The following is a 16,880-nucleotide window of genomic DNA, read 5'->3' as shown; positions in this document are numbered from 1 at the left end:
TCCCTCGCCCCCCCCTCGCAACCATAAAATCCTAATTTTCCCAGACTACACCCGTGAGGTCCAGACCCACCATCGCTCATATGAGCACGTTAAACAAAATTTAGAGCAATGCAGCTTTCATACATGCTCCTCTTCCCCGCAAGACTCAAAGTCCTTATGGCCGGGAAAGCATATTTCTTTGAAACACCTGAAGAGGCATGGGACTGGCTAACGGAGGAGGGCGTCGGAGCCCGGAGGGGACCCCCTGGTCCTGCTGAGAAGACCCTCCCCCCTCCCGGGGGAGCCCCGGAAGAGCCGGAGGCGCACCAGGTCCCGGAGGGGGAGGAAAAAAGACACAGACACTCCTGTGGACAATGAGACAGCCCGAAACTTGGATTCACAGACAGAGAGAGGCGCGGACACCCCCGAACCTCAGGCCTCGGCCCAGGCGACGGATGACAACCGCTTGAGCCAGTCCCCGGCACTCGATTAATACAGCCAGTGTGATATACTTGGCCCCTGCTGGAGGATCTCAGGGGGGCCCGAGGTGTTCGACTTATAAGATATGGGCCCCTTGGGGGCCGCCGTTGGTCGCACTGTGCCCCTCTAATGCACAGCGCCTGAACTCGGCACACGGCCACTAATTGCAATTGATCCGGTTAAATGGAGGGGTCCACCACTCCACCCCAATGATAGTCCTACTGGCTGTCTGGTTCTGGTTGGGTATTTGGGCGACAGATGCTTCCGGTGTGGGAGTATGGGAAGGGGGGCAGTTAGGGGGGGGGGGGGGAGGAGTTTGAAACGAGTTTAAAGAGTAATGAGTGGCTTAACCTCGTTTGTTATTTTAATGTTTCACTGTTATGTTTGAAACGGCCGTCCCTAGATCCACAGCCAGACACTCAACCTTGTACAATACATATGCAACCCACGCCTGGCATACATTGACTCAGGTCCTCTCCTGGAACGTAAATGGCCTGTTAGATAAGATCAAAAGGTCTGCAGTATTTAGCACACTTCGCAGATATTCCCCCTCAGTGGTCTTCTTACAAGAAACTCACCTCCTCGGGACTAGATGCCCCATGCTTGTGCGAGGAGGGTACGATAGAATATACCACGCGGGCTTCTCTAGAGGCTCCAGGGGAGTGGCCATCTTACTCCACCGCTCCCTACCTATGGTGATTACAGGCACGCAGTCCGATCCACAGGGCAGATTCGTAGTAGTCACGGGGATGCTCCACGCTTCACGAGTAAACCTTGTATGTGTGTACGCCCCTCCAGCGGGACTGGATGCCTTCCTACTCTCGCTCCGCCGAGTGACAGCGGATCTTCCCCAGGGGGCCACCCTGTTGGGAGGAGACTTCAATGCTGTTCTCGACCCCAACCTGGAGGTGTCTGGCGGGGCCACCGCCAGTAGATCCAACAGGGCTTCGGCCCTCAATAGCTGGGCTGAGAGCCTAGGCCTATGTGAAGTATGGAGAACCTGGCACCCCAGGGAACGGTAATACACACATACATCAGCTGCCCACCAAACGCAATCCAGAATAGATCTGATTTTCATGCCCGCCTTGGACCTCCCGAGCATTATGGGGGCAGAGATACTCCCTCGGGGAGTCTCAGACCACGCTCCAGTACGTGTCCGACTGGGCGGAACAGATCCTTCAAGGCGCCTGATGTGGCGCCTGAATGCCTGGTATTTGCAGGATGAAGACTACACCCACGAGGTCAGGAATCATCTTATTCAATATTTTGATTTGAACATGGGATCAGTCCCATCTCCAGGAACACTATGGGCAGCCTGTAAAGCTACCCTTAGAGGGCAAGCTAAATACCTTGTCCGTTCCCGCGAGCGAGACCGGAATTCTCAGGTCTCCGACCTGGAGGCCAAGGCCTTAAGACTGGAGCGCCAACAAGTGACTTTATCGTCTGCCTCTACCATGAGGCAGTTGACTATAGTCAGAGACGAAATCAAACACATAATGCTAGAATCGGCAAAACATATCTGGAGAGCCTCTGTGGCCCGAATATATGGCTGGGGGGACAAAAATGGGAAGCTTCTGCATTGGCTGGCCACCCGTCCTCTGGCCAACAGAGTTATTCCTGAGATTTTAGAGGCCTCGGGCTCCCTCTCCAAAACACCTATTGAAATTGCGCAGAGTTTCGCCTCCTACTACGCCCGTTTATATGCAATGCACCCCCGCCCTGCCGTCGAGAGAGAGGCTCCCCTCCTAAACGATATTATCCTTCCCAGGGTCTCCTCAGAGACAAGAGACAGACTAGACGAAACCATCAGCCTCGAAGAAATCACCAATGCGATCTCCAGCCTGGCATCGGGTAACCCTGACGGTTTCCCAGCAGTTATACAGGAAATGCAGTGATATTCTGGTTCCACACCTGCTTAACATGTATGAAGAGGCTGAGAGATTAGGCCGCTTCCCCACTGAGATAGATCAAGCTACAATTGTAGTGATCCCTAAAACCCAACCCCCATCACGACAGTGTTCGGCGTACCGGCCCATCTCACTCAAACACTGAGGTCAAAGTGCTTTCCTCGATCCTTGCCTCCAGATTGAAAGAAGTAATGCCCACTCTGGTACATCCTGACCAATGTGGCTTTATGCCCACTCGCAGCACCAGACACTGCATTAGGCGGCTACACCTGGCCCTGGCCCTGGCACACCACAAGACTGTCGCATACGCCCTTGGCATTGCTCCTACTTGATTTTGAGAAAGCCTTGGACACGGTGGACTGGTCTTATCTCGAGCAGGTTCTGCAAAGAAACGGACTCGGCCCCAAATTCCGAAGCCTGGTGAGACTCCTATACTCCAAGCCGACAGCCCGAGTCCAGGTGAACGGAGTGGTTTCTGACCCATTCCCCATTGGCCGTGGAACCCGGCAGGGATGCCCACTATCTCCCCTGCTCTTCGCGCTAATAATAGAACCCTTATCAATAATACTACGAGGAGACCCACTGATCGAGGGCTGGTCCTGGCCCACCTGCTTAGAGGATCGTGTGGCATTATACGCAGATGATGTCCTCCTATATATTTCCAACCCGGCTAAAAGCGGCCCCCGCGTGCTAGAAATCCTAGGCCTCTTCACGGAGGACTCAGGATTGATTTTAAACCCCACCAAGTCCCTACTGGTCCCCCTGCATCGCTCCAGAGACAGTGTGGACTGGCAGCGAAATATCCCAGTACGAAGAAACAGTTTTAAATACTTGGGAATATACATCTCACTCCTCCCCGAGTTGACATGGGAGCTTAATATTACACCGCTAACTAGAAGAATCAAGACTGATCTCCTACGCTGGAAGACCCTCCCCCTTAACCTGCTTGGCAGAATAGCGCTTTACAAGATGATGACCCTCCCTAGGCTCCTCTACTTATTGCAAAATTTCCCGTTTCCCATACCCAAGAAATGGTTCAGGGAAATGGACTCACTGGCACGTCAATTTATATGGAGCGGAGCTCGTCCACGACTGGCGCTCAAAACTTGCCAGAGAGATGTATACGAGGGGGGTTTAGGCATGTCCAATATCCACTTTTACCACCTTGCGACGCAATTACTTGTGATCAACGACTGGGTGGGGGGTGGGTGGACAGACCTGGCATACCGATTGGAACTTCAGACCATGGGCTACCCTCGGATCTTTGACACCCTCTACGGGGGTCCGATTTCCCGGGACGTCCCGGATGTAACTAAGGTGGTTTTACAGGGATGGCAGACTGCTCAAAGGTCGAAGGGGTGGCGGGGGCGTCTCACCCAGCAGACTTCGCTATGGCATGGGAGGCACTTGGCGCAGGTGGCGGGCCTGGAAGGTTTTCAAAACTGGGATAACATAGGTATTTCCACTCTGGGTGACGTCTGGAGAGGGTCGCACATGTGGTCCTTTGAGGACCTCCAGAAATTGTTTTCATTGAATAAGACACAGTTCCACAGGTATCTCCAGCTCCGCCACGCCCTACCAGTACACGTCTGGGTGGGAGAAGCCATACCCGAGCATAGTCCTATGGAGGCCAAGGTGCTGATGGGGGGTCTGGGTAGGGGAGGTGTTTCTCAGATATACCGTACCCTGATCACCGGCACCACAGGTTCTCTGGAGGGGCTCCGCCGGAGGTGGGAGGGATGGACGGGCCCCATGGAGGAGATGGACTGGGACGAAGCACTGATGGCCCCGCACGCCCTAGCGATGGCCACACGCCTTCGATTGATACAAACATATTATCTTCACACAGCCTATTTTACACCCGTCAAACTACACAGAGCGGGCCTACGCCCCACAGCGGAATGCCCTCGCTGCAGAAGCCCTACAGCCGACTTTTTCCACATGGTGTGGACCTGCCCAGCCATGGTGACCTATTGGGAGGCTGTCTTGCAGGAAATCTCTGGGGTCTTACAGGAAGATATAGAGAGGAAACCTCTGCCCCTCCTTCTGGGGATCATGGGCGACACTGGGTTGAGGAGACCAGATCGAGCTTTCCTTGGGGTAGCGTGCTTAGTGGCCAAGAGGGATATAGTGGCGGGCTGGAGGGCTAAAAGTGCCCCAACACTGACTAAATGGAAAAGAGGGGTAGACTGGTGTGCACAGAGTGAAAAAACTTGTATATGAGGCTAGAGGATGTCCAAATAAATATAATAAGATATGGGGGTAGTGGGAGGCCGCAGCAGGTTCCTAAACTAAACAAAGTATAGCCTCCAATTATATTGTACTGCCTGGGATTATGGGTTCGACCGTTGTTAGATGCCCGTTGGCATCCTGTTAAATGTATGTATCATTGTATTCACTTTCTTGCAAAACAATAAAAAGTCTTTATAAAAAAAAAAAAAGATATTTCAAATCAATCCCAATGTTACCCAATGGGAGAGATAGTCCTTGCCATAGTGAAAACCGAATTTAGCAGTATTTCACAATCAACATATGTAAACCACAACAGTACATGTGTCCTACCTTTTAAATTCACTGCACCCTGCCCATGGGGCTGCTTTGGCCTACCTTAGGGGTGACTTACATGTAGTAAATGGGAAGGTTTGGGCTTGCCAGGTTGAAGTGGCAGGTTAAAACTAACCACACAGACACTGCAGTGGCAGGTCTGAAGCATGTTTACAGGGCTACTCATGTGGGTGGCATAGTTGGTGCAGCAGGCCCACTAGTAGCAGTTGACTTACAGACCCTAGGCACACATAGTGCACTTTACTAGTGACATATTAGTAAATCAAGTATGCCAATCATGGATAAACCAATCACCAGTACAATTTAGACACAGAGCACTTGCACTTTAGCATTGGTCAGCAGTGAAAAAGTGCCCAGAGTCCTAAAGCCAACACAAACAGGTCTGCATAGTTAGGAGGAAGAGGGCAAAATGTTAGGGGATAACCCTACAAAAATGGCCAGGTCCAACATGAATAATTAAAATACTTATTTAGGATACTGCACCTTGATGCTGAAAACTGGATCTCATACAAAACGGATTCAAAATGGGTCAAACCAATGAAGATCTGCAAGACAAACAGGAAATTAATGCGTCCCATTATCAGACAGACAAAGTTGAGTAACCACATCTCTTCAACATGATAAAAGCCCCCAGTATTTATTATGATTCCAGTCTCTACATGCACAATCCTTGAAGGTACCACTGGGTTTGTAGAGATGTACTATCTTAATGACTCAATATGTTTATTTTTCAAAACATTTAATTTGCAATCCTATTTACAGTCATGTGCACACAGATGATGTTCGGTGGGAACTAACTTGAGATATTAACTGCCGACACGAGTCAAATGAATGTAATGTCAATTTATACGCAGTACTCCACACAACACAGGTGCCCCTTTTCAATTGTTTTGTCATTCTAGTCTGCAAACAGAAACATATATATGCTCTCTTATAAGTGATAGCCACATACTTTTGTGTAAAGAGATGTTATGTCCAATGGTACCCAGTTTCCACGGACCTGTTTGTTGGACCCCGATAAGCCTCTGTTAGTGTTTGAACATATCTGGATCTCTCTTTTCCAAGGATACATACACATAGTCTTGCTCATTTGCAATTCACCAAACAATATCTCTTTTGAAAGTTTTCAGGAACATCATCCTATTACATGTATACAATGTACCACACAAGCTACTCTGATATTTGCCAATCACTACCTCTTCATTATATTAAGAGCATAAATAAAATAGCACATTACTATGGAATGCCCCTGCATCAGTTGTGCAGCAAGTACATCAAGGCCTGCATGCCTCTTTTATGATTTAGTTTCTAGACTGTTGCCTACACAGAATATGTTACACTCACATGATTTCACAGAATTTTACACTTTCATAGTTACCTGGATGCAGTGCATCACACACTGAGGTTTTTCTCTGAAGGAAAATTTTGGCAGGAGCCGCAAGAAATTCTTCAACAAACGAAAAATGGTCTCTCGAATTTGAAGGAGATCCCTGGGGGAAAAATGCATTTCATTTTCCTGCTCACCCTCCTCTTCAGACACATCATCCATCTGGAATTGGCAGAAGAGATTTAAATAGTTGAGCATCTTCAATGCTGCAGTTTAAGGTCTTGTGCAGCATACATTCAAAAAGTAGCTTTAAAAGTGTCCAGGACAAAGTAGGGATAAGGGTTTTAATTCAGACTCTTTCTAGTGGTCAGAAAGCCTGCTAATTGGCTACCAGTCCTAGATGTTCATAGTAACAACAGATAGCTCACAAATACACCTGGGATTCTGCATGGTCTCTCAGAATTATGACCCTTTGTCAAGGTAGGCAACCTCCTAGCTTCAATCGACACCAATACACCTACACCCAAAGCACATAAATTTATTGTGGCAGGGGAAGCAAACCAATGCAATGTGCTTCTTTTCTGCCTCAAGTATGCTTCTTGAAATTATACCAAGTGCCTAGTTTAGGTGGCATCTCACTCTATCAAAGAGGTGTCAGTTTATTTAGCTCAGATGACTCACTTATCAGAGATTCAACTCTTGATTTATCATTCAAGCGGAGGAGTTGACCATCAGCCCGTCAATGCTTGTTCTCAATAAAAAGATGTCCCTGCTCCATGTTATTGAAGACAGACCAATGGGGTCACCCAACAGATTGAAAGACCTGGGTAAATACTGGTACATGTAACAAGTGGTCCCCCGAACCTAACATCAACTTATGCAATATTGGACAAAATCAAACAGTACAACAAAACATAACCAGGGAGAGACATAAGTGAAGACATCAAAACATTTAAAATCATATCAACCTCAAAACGGTATTAAATGTACATTATAATATATATATATATATATATATATATATATATATATATATATATATACACACACACACACACATAAATAATACAATGGATGTTCCTCATTGAAAAAAGGGTGAAAGAAAGAGGTTGTGAAAAGATAGAGACAAGAAAAATACTCTTCAATAGCTTTAGAATACTTTTTAAACATTCTGTCTGGGAAAACAGCATTAAAATCCTTATAGCACCCCACATGGGAGGATCACACAGGTCAGACCAGAAGTCAAAAATATATTGTGGACGTCAACGATTTTAGTGGTCCCCACAGCGCAAAATGGTCACAAATTAACCTGTAGAACAACCTATGCTCAATAGCTTACAGCGATGCTCCATGAGACTGACAGATCACATTTACTGACTATCCCAGGGCCTCCAAAGTCTTTCAATGAGAGGATGACCAGCTTCACAAAAAGGCCGCCGACCCTTTTACTGCTCCAGTCCCAGAAGCAATCAAAGAATGCTGAACAGCTCCATGAGTCAAATTTTAGTCAGCTGCTTGCTCTAGCCTGGATATGACCCTGCTTTCTGCATGCTGCCTGCCCAACTTGTCTCTCTTTACGTGATGCTAAGCAGCAATGTAAATATTTCATGTGTGTCCCTAAAATGGCACCAGGGCACGTGTGACTGTCTAAATACATTTCAAACTGATTTCCTTCCCTGAAGCGACTGGGGTCAGCATTAGGGATCAGACACACTGTGTTCTCGTCTTCCTGCAGTCCAACAATCCGGACATACACTCAATCAATCGTTCGCCCTCACAAGACCCTAATTCACTCTCCGCTAATCCCCTGAAAATAGAATTCCTTAATGTTAAGATGGCTCAACCACCCCATAAAGCGTAAAAAATTGAGAACTATCTGTTCAAAATACTTTTAGAAGAAACTAAAATTGGCCAGAAAGAAGCTGCTTCCCTTAACAACAGATGCACAAGTGAAGTCACCTGTTCCCCTGCTGTGAATAAAAAAACGGGGTCATAACTATAATCTCAAAGAAATCAAACCCTACCCTAATATCTCACACTCCACTGACGAGAAGAGTAGGCTAGCAACCACGAAACTGTCAAAATGGAAAATATTTCCACCTCAATAAGCTTTATGGCCCAAAACGCTGGTGTACCCGATTTTTGGGATTCCCAGAGTGACACCTTAAAAAATATACCTGGAGATGAACTGATGATAGTAGCTGGAGATTTCAATCGCCCCCTTGATTTAACTATGGACAATCGAAATCCTCCCTCCACCCTTCGAAGTCTCACAAAGCTTTCCTGAATATCTTTACTAGCATTACCTTGAAGGAATGCTGGAAATTACAACACCCTGATACTAAAGATTACACCTTTCTCTCATTTCCACATTCCTCATATTCGAGCATTGACTATCTTCTCATATCAGGCACCTTTACGTACCCTCACTGATCAAACGGGCACTCTCCCTCATATCGGACGACTCATGTATAGCCTTGACAATTACTGGGACTAATATTAAACCCAATGACAAAATATGGTGCTTTAATGATGAATCGATAAAAGACGACATTTTCAGATCATGCGTAGAAACAACTATTCTTAACTACATCAGTTATGTTATGAAATTATGTTGTTATTCATTTTTTATAAAGCACTCATCTGCCCAGAGGAGTCTTGGCGCTGTCACTGTATGAAGGTTTCAACCAGAAGGGTCGAGGTTTTATTTACAGAACAGACATGTTTGCAAGGATTTTCTGAATTAAAGAAGACTTGAGGTTTCTTTAAAATAAGGAAGGAGAGTATTCCATAGTTTGGCAGTGCAGGTTATGAAGTTTCTGCCGCCCTATGCTGATCTTCGGAATTTTGGTACAACAGTATTCTTAGCTGTAGAATATTGTGGTGTCCTCGAAGGTGTGTACCAGTTAAACTTGCATTTTGAAGTAGTCTGGGACAGAATCATGAAAAACCTTCGAGGCAGTTCAAAGGACTTTAAACGTGATACGCTTTTTATAGGAAGCCAATGATGTTTTACTGAAGCCTGTGAGGCTGACTGGCGCCTAGGAATCCTCAGCAGTAGTGAAGCTGCTGCATTATGTACAATTTAAAGTTTATTGAGAAGTCTCTGCTGCATGTTCAATAAAAGAGCATTATAATAATTCAATTTGGTTAAGATAAGTGTCTTGTGTGCTTCCCTCAAAGAAGCCCTGATAAAATTCAATCTTGGCGAAGATTTTATTAAAACGGTTATGGCTCTATAGCAATCTCAGTCCTAGCGTGAGAGCAGGTGGCCTCGTTTTGTAATCTTTCAAACTGGAGAAGGGTATGAGAGAGGGGTATCCCCTCTCCCCAGAACTGCTTCTCTACAACATCCAGAATAACAACCTAGGGCTGAGTCAGGGTTAACTATAACTGTGTTGAAATAAACTTAGCAGCATATGCAGATGATATCCTGATTGTGACAGATAATGCCCTCCCCCCCCCCATTAAAGCATTATTTGCACTATAGATAACTATGCTCTAGATTCTGGCTACAGTCGCAATAGAGATAAATCTGAAGTTAAAGGCCTAAATAACATCTGCTTTAAAGACCCTACTAGAGGACTCTGAATTAGCTTAGCAAACTAGTTACCGTAAATACTTAGGAATAAAATGTGGATCAGACCTAATAGATACCTTAAAACATAATGAAAAAAATACTTTAGAGAAAGTAAAAAATCTTCTGGACAGTTGGAACCCCAAATTCATTACCTGGTGGGGAAGCATTGAGATGATAACGATGATGGTCACAACCAAAATAAATTACCGCATATATATGCTCCGAATATCTCTCTAAGATGATTTCCATCACAAACATAACAACCTTTTTTGTAATTTTATCTGGCAAAATAAACACCCTAGAACAGTGGTTCCCAACCTGTGGTCCGGGGACCCCTGGGGGTCCGCGAGAGCCTAGAAAATTAAAAAATATTAACAAATATTGACAAATTTGGTCCCTATCTTCCAGTAATGACTCAGGCGGGGGTCCCGGATTCTAATGATGATTCAGTGGGGGGTCCCTGGGTTTCATTAAAGTTAAAGTGGGGGTCCACAGAAATCAAAAGGTTGGGAACTACTGCTAGAATCTCAATCAAGAAACTTCGACTCCCCGTAGACCTTGGTGGGGTAAGCTGGCAAACTTTAGAAACTATCATTCAGCTTTCCAGGCAAAGCAGGGTTCCATCTGGCTATCTCCACCACTTGATTACAATCCAGCCTGGCTACTAGTACAACTAGCAATCTTGGAGGACTCTCACCCCATCATCTACCCAAATGAATCCTTCCCTACAAGCCAAACATTTATTTCGAAACACTAATTTAGCCCTACTAATACTCCATAGTCACCCTGAATGCCCGATAAAATCCTCTAACATGATCTCTCTTTGGAATAATATGATTTTTGAGATCAATAGCATCCCACTACATTGGAAATCTTGGTCTTCCAAAGGTAAACACTATTTGATGCAACTAGGCAAAAAAACGACTCATTCTCTTTTAAAGATCTTCAAAACCAATAAAACCTAGAAAATATGGATTATTACCATTTCCTTAAACTTACATACTGCATTTCTGAAGTCAAACCGTCTTTCCAAAACTCCTCCCTACCTAGACTCATCCGCTTAGTTATTCTGGACAGTAGGTCTCAAAATACTATAAACCCTTACATCCGCTCTCCACACGACTAAACTTATCCATACAGGACAAATGGGACTAACAAGAATCTGTATCCCAAGAGAACTGGACACCGATATGGAAATTGGTCGCCTCCCACAAAATTATACTAATACTCACCCAGACCAAATGTTAGCTCCTAAATATAATTTTTTGGACACCCCCCCTTAGGCCTCCATAAAGTTGGCCTAAAAAACGACACTGTGTGCTGGAACTGTAATAAAGAAATGAGTGACTTACCTCACCTGATTTTCCACAGTATCGCAGTTTTTGCATTTTGGAACAAAATATTGAAATTTCTGAAACGGTTATTAGGCTTTCAGGTTAAACATGGGTTTCACACCATCATTATGGGGTTCTTAGACCCTTGAATGAGTTCCCCCCAATGACGCATCACTACTAGATATTCTACTAACTGCCACCTCTGCAGAAACATTCTTACCAGTTGGAAGAACACTGCATCCACTTCCTTCAAGTCATGGTTGAATGGGATTGCATATGTGGGAGGTGCGGACAGCATCACTCTGCAGCATATCCCATGGAAACCACAACATAGGCATTTGTGGGGAACCCTTGACTCCTTTCTGCCAACAGTAAACACCAATGAGGCCCCACATTAAGCCTAACTTGTTAGTCAATTATTCATACTATAGCCGCTTGGGGTACTTTCCACGCATTTTGTACACACCCACCATTTCTGTTGTAAATTGTTAACCAACTGACATACTGTAGGAAAAATGAACCATTATCTTCAGGTACTGTTTTGCATGTCAATGTATAGTGATTTCATGCTACACTATATATAATGAATGTATATTTTACTGTCCGTATCTTTACCGTGTACTATGACATCAATTTACTACTTACAAAGTATTGATACTTCACAATCCTACCTGACCGATTTTCTTTTATCAATAATGTACCCCCACATATATGACTTGCTTTTCCCTTTTGTTCTCTCATTTTTATTTTTTTACATTGGTTGCTCTTGCAATTACGTCTTTTTTCAATATTTTCGCATGTTTGGATTATGCAAAACATTCTATCAAATTCTTTTGAAATAAAAACTATATATATCCTTCAAGGGTTCACCCTTGCCCCATAGCAAGATATTTTTAAAGACTAAATTCCCCAGCTTTGTTCTCTTCCGAGATGGTGAAGCATTACACAATGTATGTTTCAGATTCTCTGGTTCAGCCTATCTCAATTGGATTCAGTGATAAAGCTAGAAAATTGCAAGATGTCCATGTATAGAAGAAAGTTCCCCTACTCTGAGTCCCAGATTCTAATACTAGAACCAAGAGAACCAATGAGGAGGTATAAGAGAGCAAAAACAGACAACGATCACCTTTGACCCCCAAAAGCCCACACATTCAGGGGACAACGGCAAAATACCTAAAGGGGGAGACTGTATCAGTAACAAAAGAAAAAGTGAAATAATCATGTGTTAAATTATTTCTCCTGGAAATAAAATACGGCATGTAAAAACCCCTGTTTAAAAAATCAATTTGCTGACATTGTGAATGCTACTAATAAAAGAGTATGTGGACCAACAAGGGGGGTATATTTCTACTCTGATATCACTCAGTTGGTGCAGGATGCAAGGCAGTCATCACATTGATAAGGAAGTAACTGCAGCAAAGAAACATTTCATAAGTCCTGTTTTACCATTCTCATTTAAACTTTTTTCTTCAGGGTCACATATTCAGCAACCTCCAGTAGGCCTCGTCTTTTCTTAATAGGAAAACCTGGACTTTCTCCCCAGTCAGAGATTGAAGAAACTGCCAGATTTTGACTGAATGAAAATGACTGAGATCAGCATCTTGTTTAAAGAGACACTGTGTTGTGTTATAGCAGTTTTAAGTTAAATTAATGAGAATGGTAAACAAAATGTTCTACTGAGAGCGTCATGTTATTACATGACGGGAGAGGAGCAATGATCAATTTGAGAAAGTGAAATAATATTTGAGGTGTATGGTAGACCACCACAAGTAATAAATACACAAACTTATGTCCAGTAAAACATGGGGACGAGTTTTGGCTGGCTGCAGCTGGGGGCAAGACTCAAAGCCCTAGGATCTCTCCCAGGCGGGGAGGGCCGCCACATTATTTTTGCATCCAGAGGTGCTATATTTGGGACAGTTACTCCTGCTGCGCGGGATGCTTTTTGGGTGGCTGCAGTTGGGGACAGGACTCAAAGCCCCAGGATCCCTCACAGGCAGGGAGGCCCCCCCAGGTCATTTTTGCACTTGGAGGCTCTATATTTGGACCAGGTACTCTTGCTGCGCGGGAAGCGTTTTGACTGGGGGCAGGACTCAAACCTACAGGATCCCTCACAGGCGTGAGGTACGCCACATCATTTTCGCACCCTGAGGTGCTATATTTGGACCAGTCCCTCCCGCTGCGCAGGACGCGTCTGGGCATGTGCCCGGGCCAAGGGCAGTTCCGACTGCGCCCATCCGTGGCTGGGCTGGTCCCACCTTCTAAACATTTCAGTATTAACACTCCAAGGAGTAAGTGTGGGCCTTTGTCTCCCCTTATTCTTGACTTATGATTATCATTCATACTGCTATCCGGTCATTTGAACGGTCCTATAGTGTCCCAGAAGTGCTCCATACTGCACACTATCTTTCTAAGGGGCAAGTATTGTCTTTTAAAATACTTTAGTCCAGCACACATTTGGTGTATAGATAAAATGTTGCAGCGTGCTGTGGGCATTATTTCCACTGAAATTGCTTTAACAGAAAGAAGGTTGTCCCTGGGGCAGGGGTGAATTCCTCTAGTGGTGGCCTTTCACCCCAAGGCCTCCCAAGTGCTATCACAGTAGAAGATGTAATGGATCAAACTGTCCTGCAGGCTCAAACCCCTAGCTCCTGCACCAATATCTTAATTGCAGATGTTACTGGAGCACGCATAAAGATCGCCACAAAAATTCCCAATCATTTTAAACATCCGACAGGGCGTCCAAGGGCAAATATAATTTCTACTCCGGACTTTCAAAATGAAGCCTCGGCATCAGCTTTTTGGGACAATGGTGCCTTACCGCGGAAGGAGGCCTGGCCCTTTCCACATTGGATTAATGACCTAATGGAGGCATGTCTAACAAGGGTTAAAAACAATTCTGGCGGCCAAACTCGCCACGATTCTTGCCCGATTGGCAGTGACTGAGAAGGGAATCGTTGATCTGAATTTAACACGGAATAACTTATTACGCCATACTGTTTTGGCCCCGGGCGTCTTCTGACTAGCACTCTGTAACTTAACCTGTCATCGTCCCACAGCTTGAGGCTAAATACATTGGGGGCACTCCTGTTGCATTGAATTCCGATGGCCATATTGCCCAAAATTGTCCAAAAGGCACGGTTTCTATTGTACCCACGCATGTGTTTAGGGTGGGTTTAACACAACCATTAATCAAGTCGCCCGAGATCTTCCAGAAGCAACCGGTTATAAACCTTCCACCAGCATGTTGTCCCTACGTACTTATATCAGCAGGGGTGTATCTCTTGCAACAGGCGCAGAGAGAAAGACAGGAAGAACTTACCAATAAGAGTTTAAATTGGCAGGTTCGGTGTAAAAATGTTCCCCTTGCCATAGCAAATGATATCCCTCCGAACACGCAGGGTGGGTTGACTGGGGCCTGGGCCAGTAGATTGGCAGGGCGACTGCGTAGTGATGAACTTCAGGTCTCCTAGGCTGGTGCAGAACTTGCTTTTCAGATATACTTGGGGTTTTAGTGACAAAACGTCCATTGAGCCCCTTTTTTGGGGGTATTTTTATACGCCAGAACATGTTCAGAGCCAAGTTTTGATGCCTCCTAAAAGGTGCTTTCATTTGGACATGGACTTTTTTTTGGGGGGTGGGGGAGCCTTAATAAGTATTCTAATCAGACACTTTTGGAATCCCTCTACATAGCTGTTTTGATACACTAGATGGGGTAGATTGACTTAATTCCATAGAGCCTGCTGTTAGGATTTGTAATGCTGGTACGGAAACACAGGGTGGGAGGCAACATCAAATAAGATTATTTGCCGGGGTACATTGGGCGTCAATGCGCCTGGATGGGTCTCATGTAGATCAAGCAAGAAGGTGCATTGCCCGCATGGTATCCCCTGTTGTAGGTCCTTGGCAAGTGGGAAAACTGACAATATTGATGGGTTGTATCAATCCAGATCTTTACACTTTGTCCCAGGGAGAGGGTGAGCAGCGTATCAGTAGTGGATTAATAATTAATGCTGGGGGGGGGGGGGGATGCCACTATAGATGTTTCCCATCCCTCTTCCTGTACCTCTAGTGGTCCAGTGGCAATAAAACATCCTTTGGTACTCTGCGCCAATCTGGAAAAGGAATCTCTTGTAAATCAGATTAGAACAGTATCATGGAATGTAGCAGGGTTGTGCAATAAAGCTAAGCAACTAGAATGGGGCGAATTTATAGATGCTCTTTTTCAGGAAATCTGGTCCACCAGGCTTGTTCATCGCTCTGGCTACATTAGTTTTAGTAAGCTAACTGTTACAGGTGAGAGAGGTAGGCCCTTTGAGGGCCTAGCGACTTGGGTCAGTACTACTCTAAATTTCATGGCCCAAGAAATAATTATTATCTCAATGGATATCCTTTCTGTGTCGCTAACTTTTCAATCAATTTGTGTCTATATAAGGCCTGGAGGAACTAACTGTGAATCTCTGACTGCTGAAGTATTAAACACACATTTGATTAATACATCGGCAGGAGTACTGAAGCATGTGTGTGGGGACTTTAATTGTCAGTTTGAACCGCTGGATGCTTGCCCAGTTCACCTAACACAGGATAAGGATGCTGCCTGGATGATCCATCCCCTGGGAATGTGGTATTAGGAAGTGGACTGCCCTGGCATTGCAAATTAACGCTCTAACACTGAACAAGGGTTTGCGGGCAACAAATGTTAGGATCCCATCTGATAAAGAAGGGAAACATACTTTTAATCGGTCCCCAGGAACTAGTCTTACTGATTGCATTCTGGCAGATTATAAGAGTTTAGCCACAAATAAAAGACATGATCGTACTTAACAGAGGGGGTAGCGACCACAATGCATTGGTATTTGCTGTAGCACTCCAGGCAGTAAATGAGCGGGGTAACGTTGATGAGCCATTTGATTGCAGGCTCCAAATTTCTAGCAGGAAGCGTTGTGTCAAATGGGCCTCCATGGCTACTTCAAGAGAACAGCTGCAAGGGTTATATATGTAGCCCTGAGCAGCTTCAGTCTTGAAGTGGGATGTGGTTCAGGGTGGGCTGTTAGAGCAAGTAACTACTATCAATAATAACCTATTTACCCAGCTTAGAAATATGTACATGTGACAACAAAAATGTATTTTAGGAGAAAGCCCCTTTTGCCCTGGTACAATAAGGTTAGTAGGACAGCCAGGGCTACCCTCATGTCAGCTATTAAGTCCAAAGATAAGGGGGAAATAAAAGAGAGGAGTGCAATATTTAAGAGGTGCATTAGTGATGCAAAAAAGAATGGGACAGGACAAAAAATAAATAAAAAAGAGAACAGGAGGCTGTGGGGAAATCTATTAGAAGCAGCCAGGTATTTAGGGACTGTCCCAGCACAGTGGATCAGGTTTTTAGACTCCAGCTTATTTACTGGAAAATAGTGACACTTGGAGGCGGTTGACTTTACGTTGCTTTGTCGATTTACGTTCGACATTTGAAGTGTTTTCGCATATAAGGGTGCCCCAGGTGACCTCCTGTCTGCCATTATAAAACTTCACAGCCATAATTACGCACGGGTCCATTGTGGAAAGCTGGGTGAGATGATGGCAGCTTTCCCCGTTAGCAGAGAAGTAAGGCAGGGGTGCATCCTGGCTTCAATTCTTTTCACATTATATGTCAAGGACATAATAGCTTTTCTGACTAAGTGTGATGGGGACGCTCCTTGCCGGGCTAACAT

General features: G+C 44.9%; 1 protein-coding gene across 1 annotated transcript in view; it reads right to left on the bottom strand.

Moving 5' to 3' along the window:
- NCAPD3 (non-SMC condensin II complex subunit D3) overlaps nt 1-16,880 on the bottom strand; it is a 675,764-nt gene that overhangs the window by 588,339 nt on the left and 70,545 nt on the right. The window contains exons 5-6 of the mRNA XM_069224452.1: nt 6,310-6,480; nt 5,415-5,476 (exon numbers count right to left, since the gene is read on the bottom strand). Of these exons, the coding sequence (XP_069080553.1) occupies nt 5,415-5,476; nt 6,310-6,480 (233 nt within the window). The remainder of the gene's footprint in view (nt 1-5,414; nt 5,477-6,309; nt 6,481-16,880) is intronic.

Source organism: Pleurodeles waltl, chromosome 3_1, assembly GCF_031143425.1.
Source record: "Pleurodeles waltl isolate 20211129_DDA chromosome 3_1, aPleWal1.hap1.20221129, whole genome shotgun sequence".
Taxonomy (NCBI): Eukaryota; Metazoa; Chordata; class Amphibia; order Caudata; family Salamandridae; genus Pleurodeles; species Pleurodeles waltl.
This window is presented reverse-complemented; position numbering and strand designations above follow the sequence as displayed.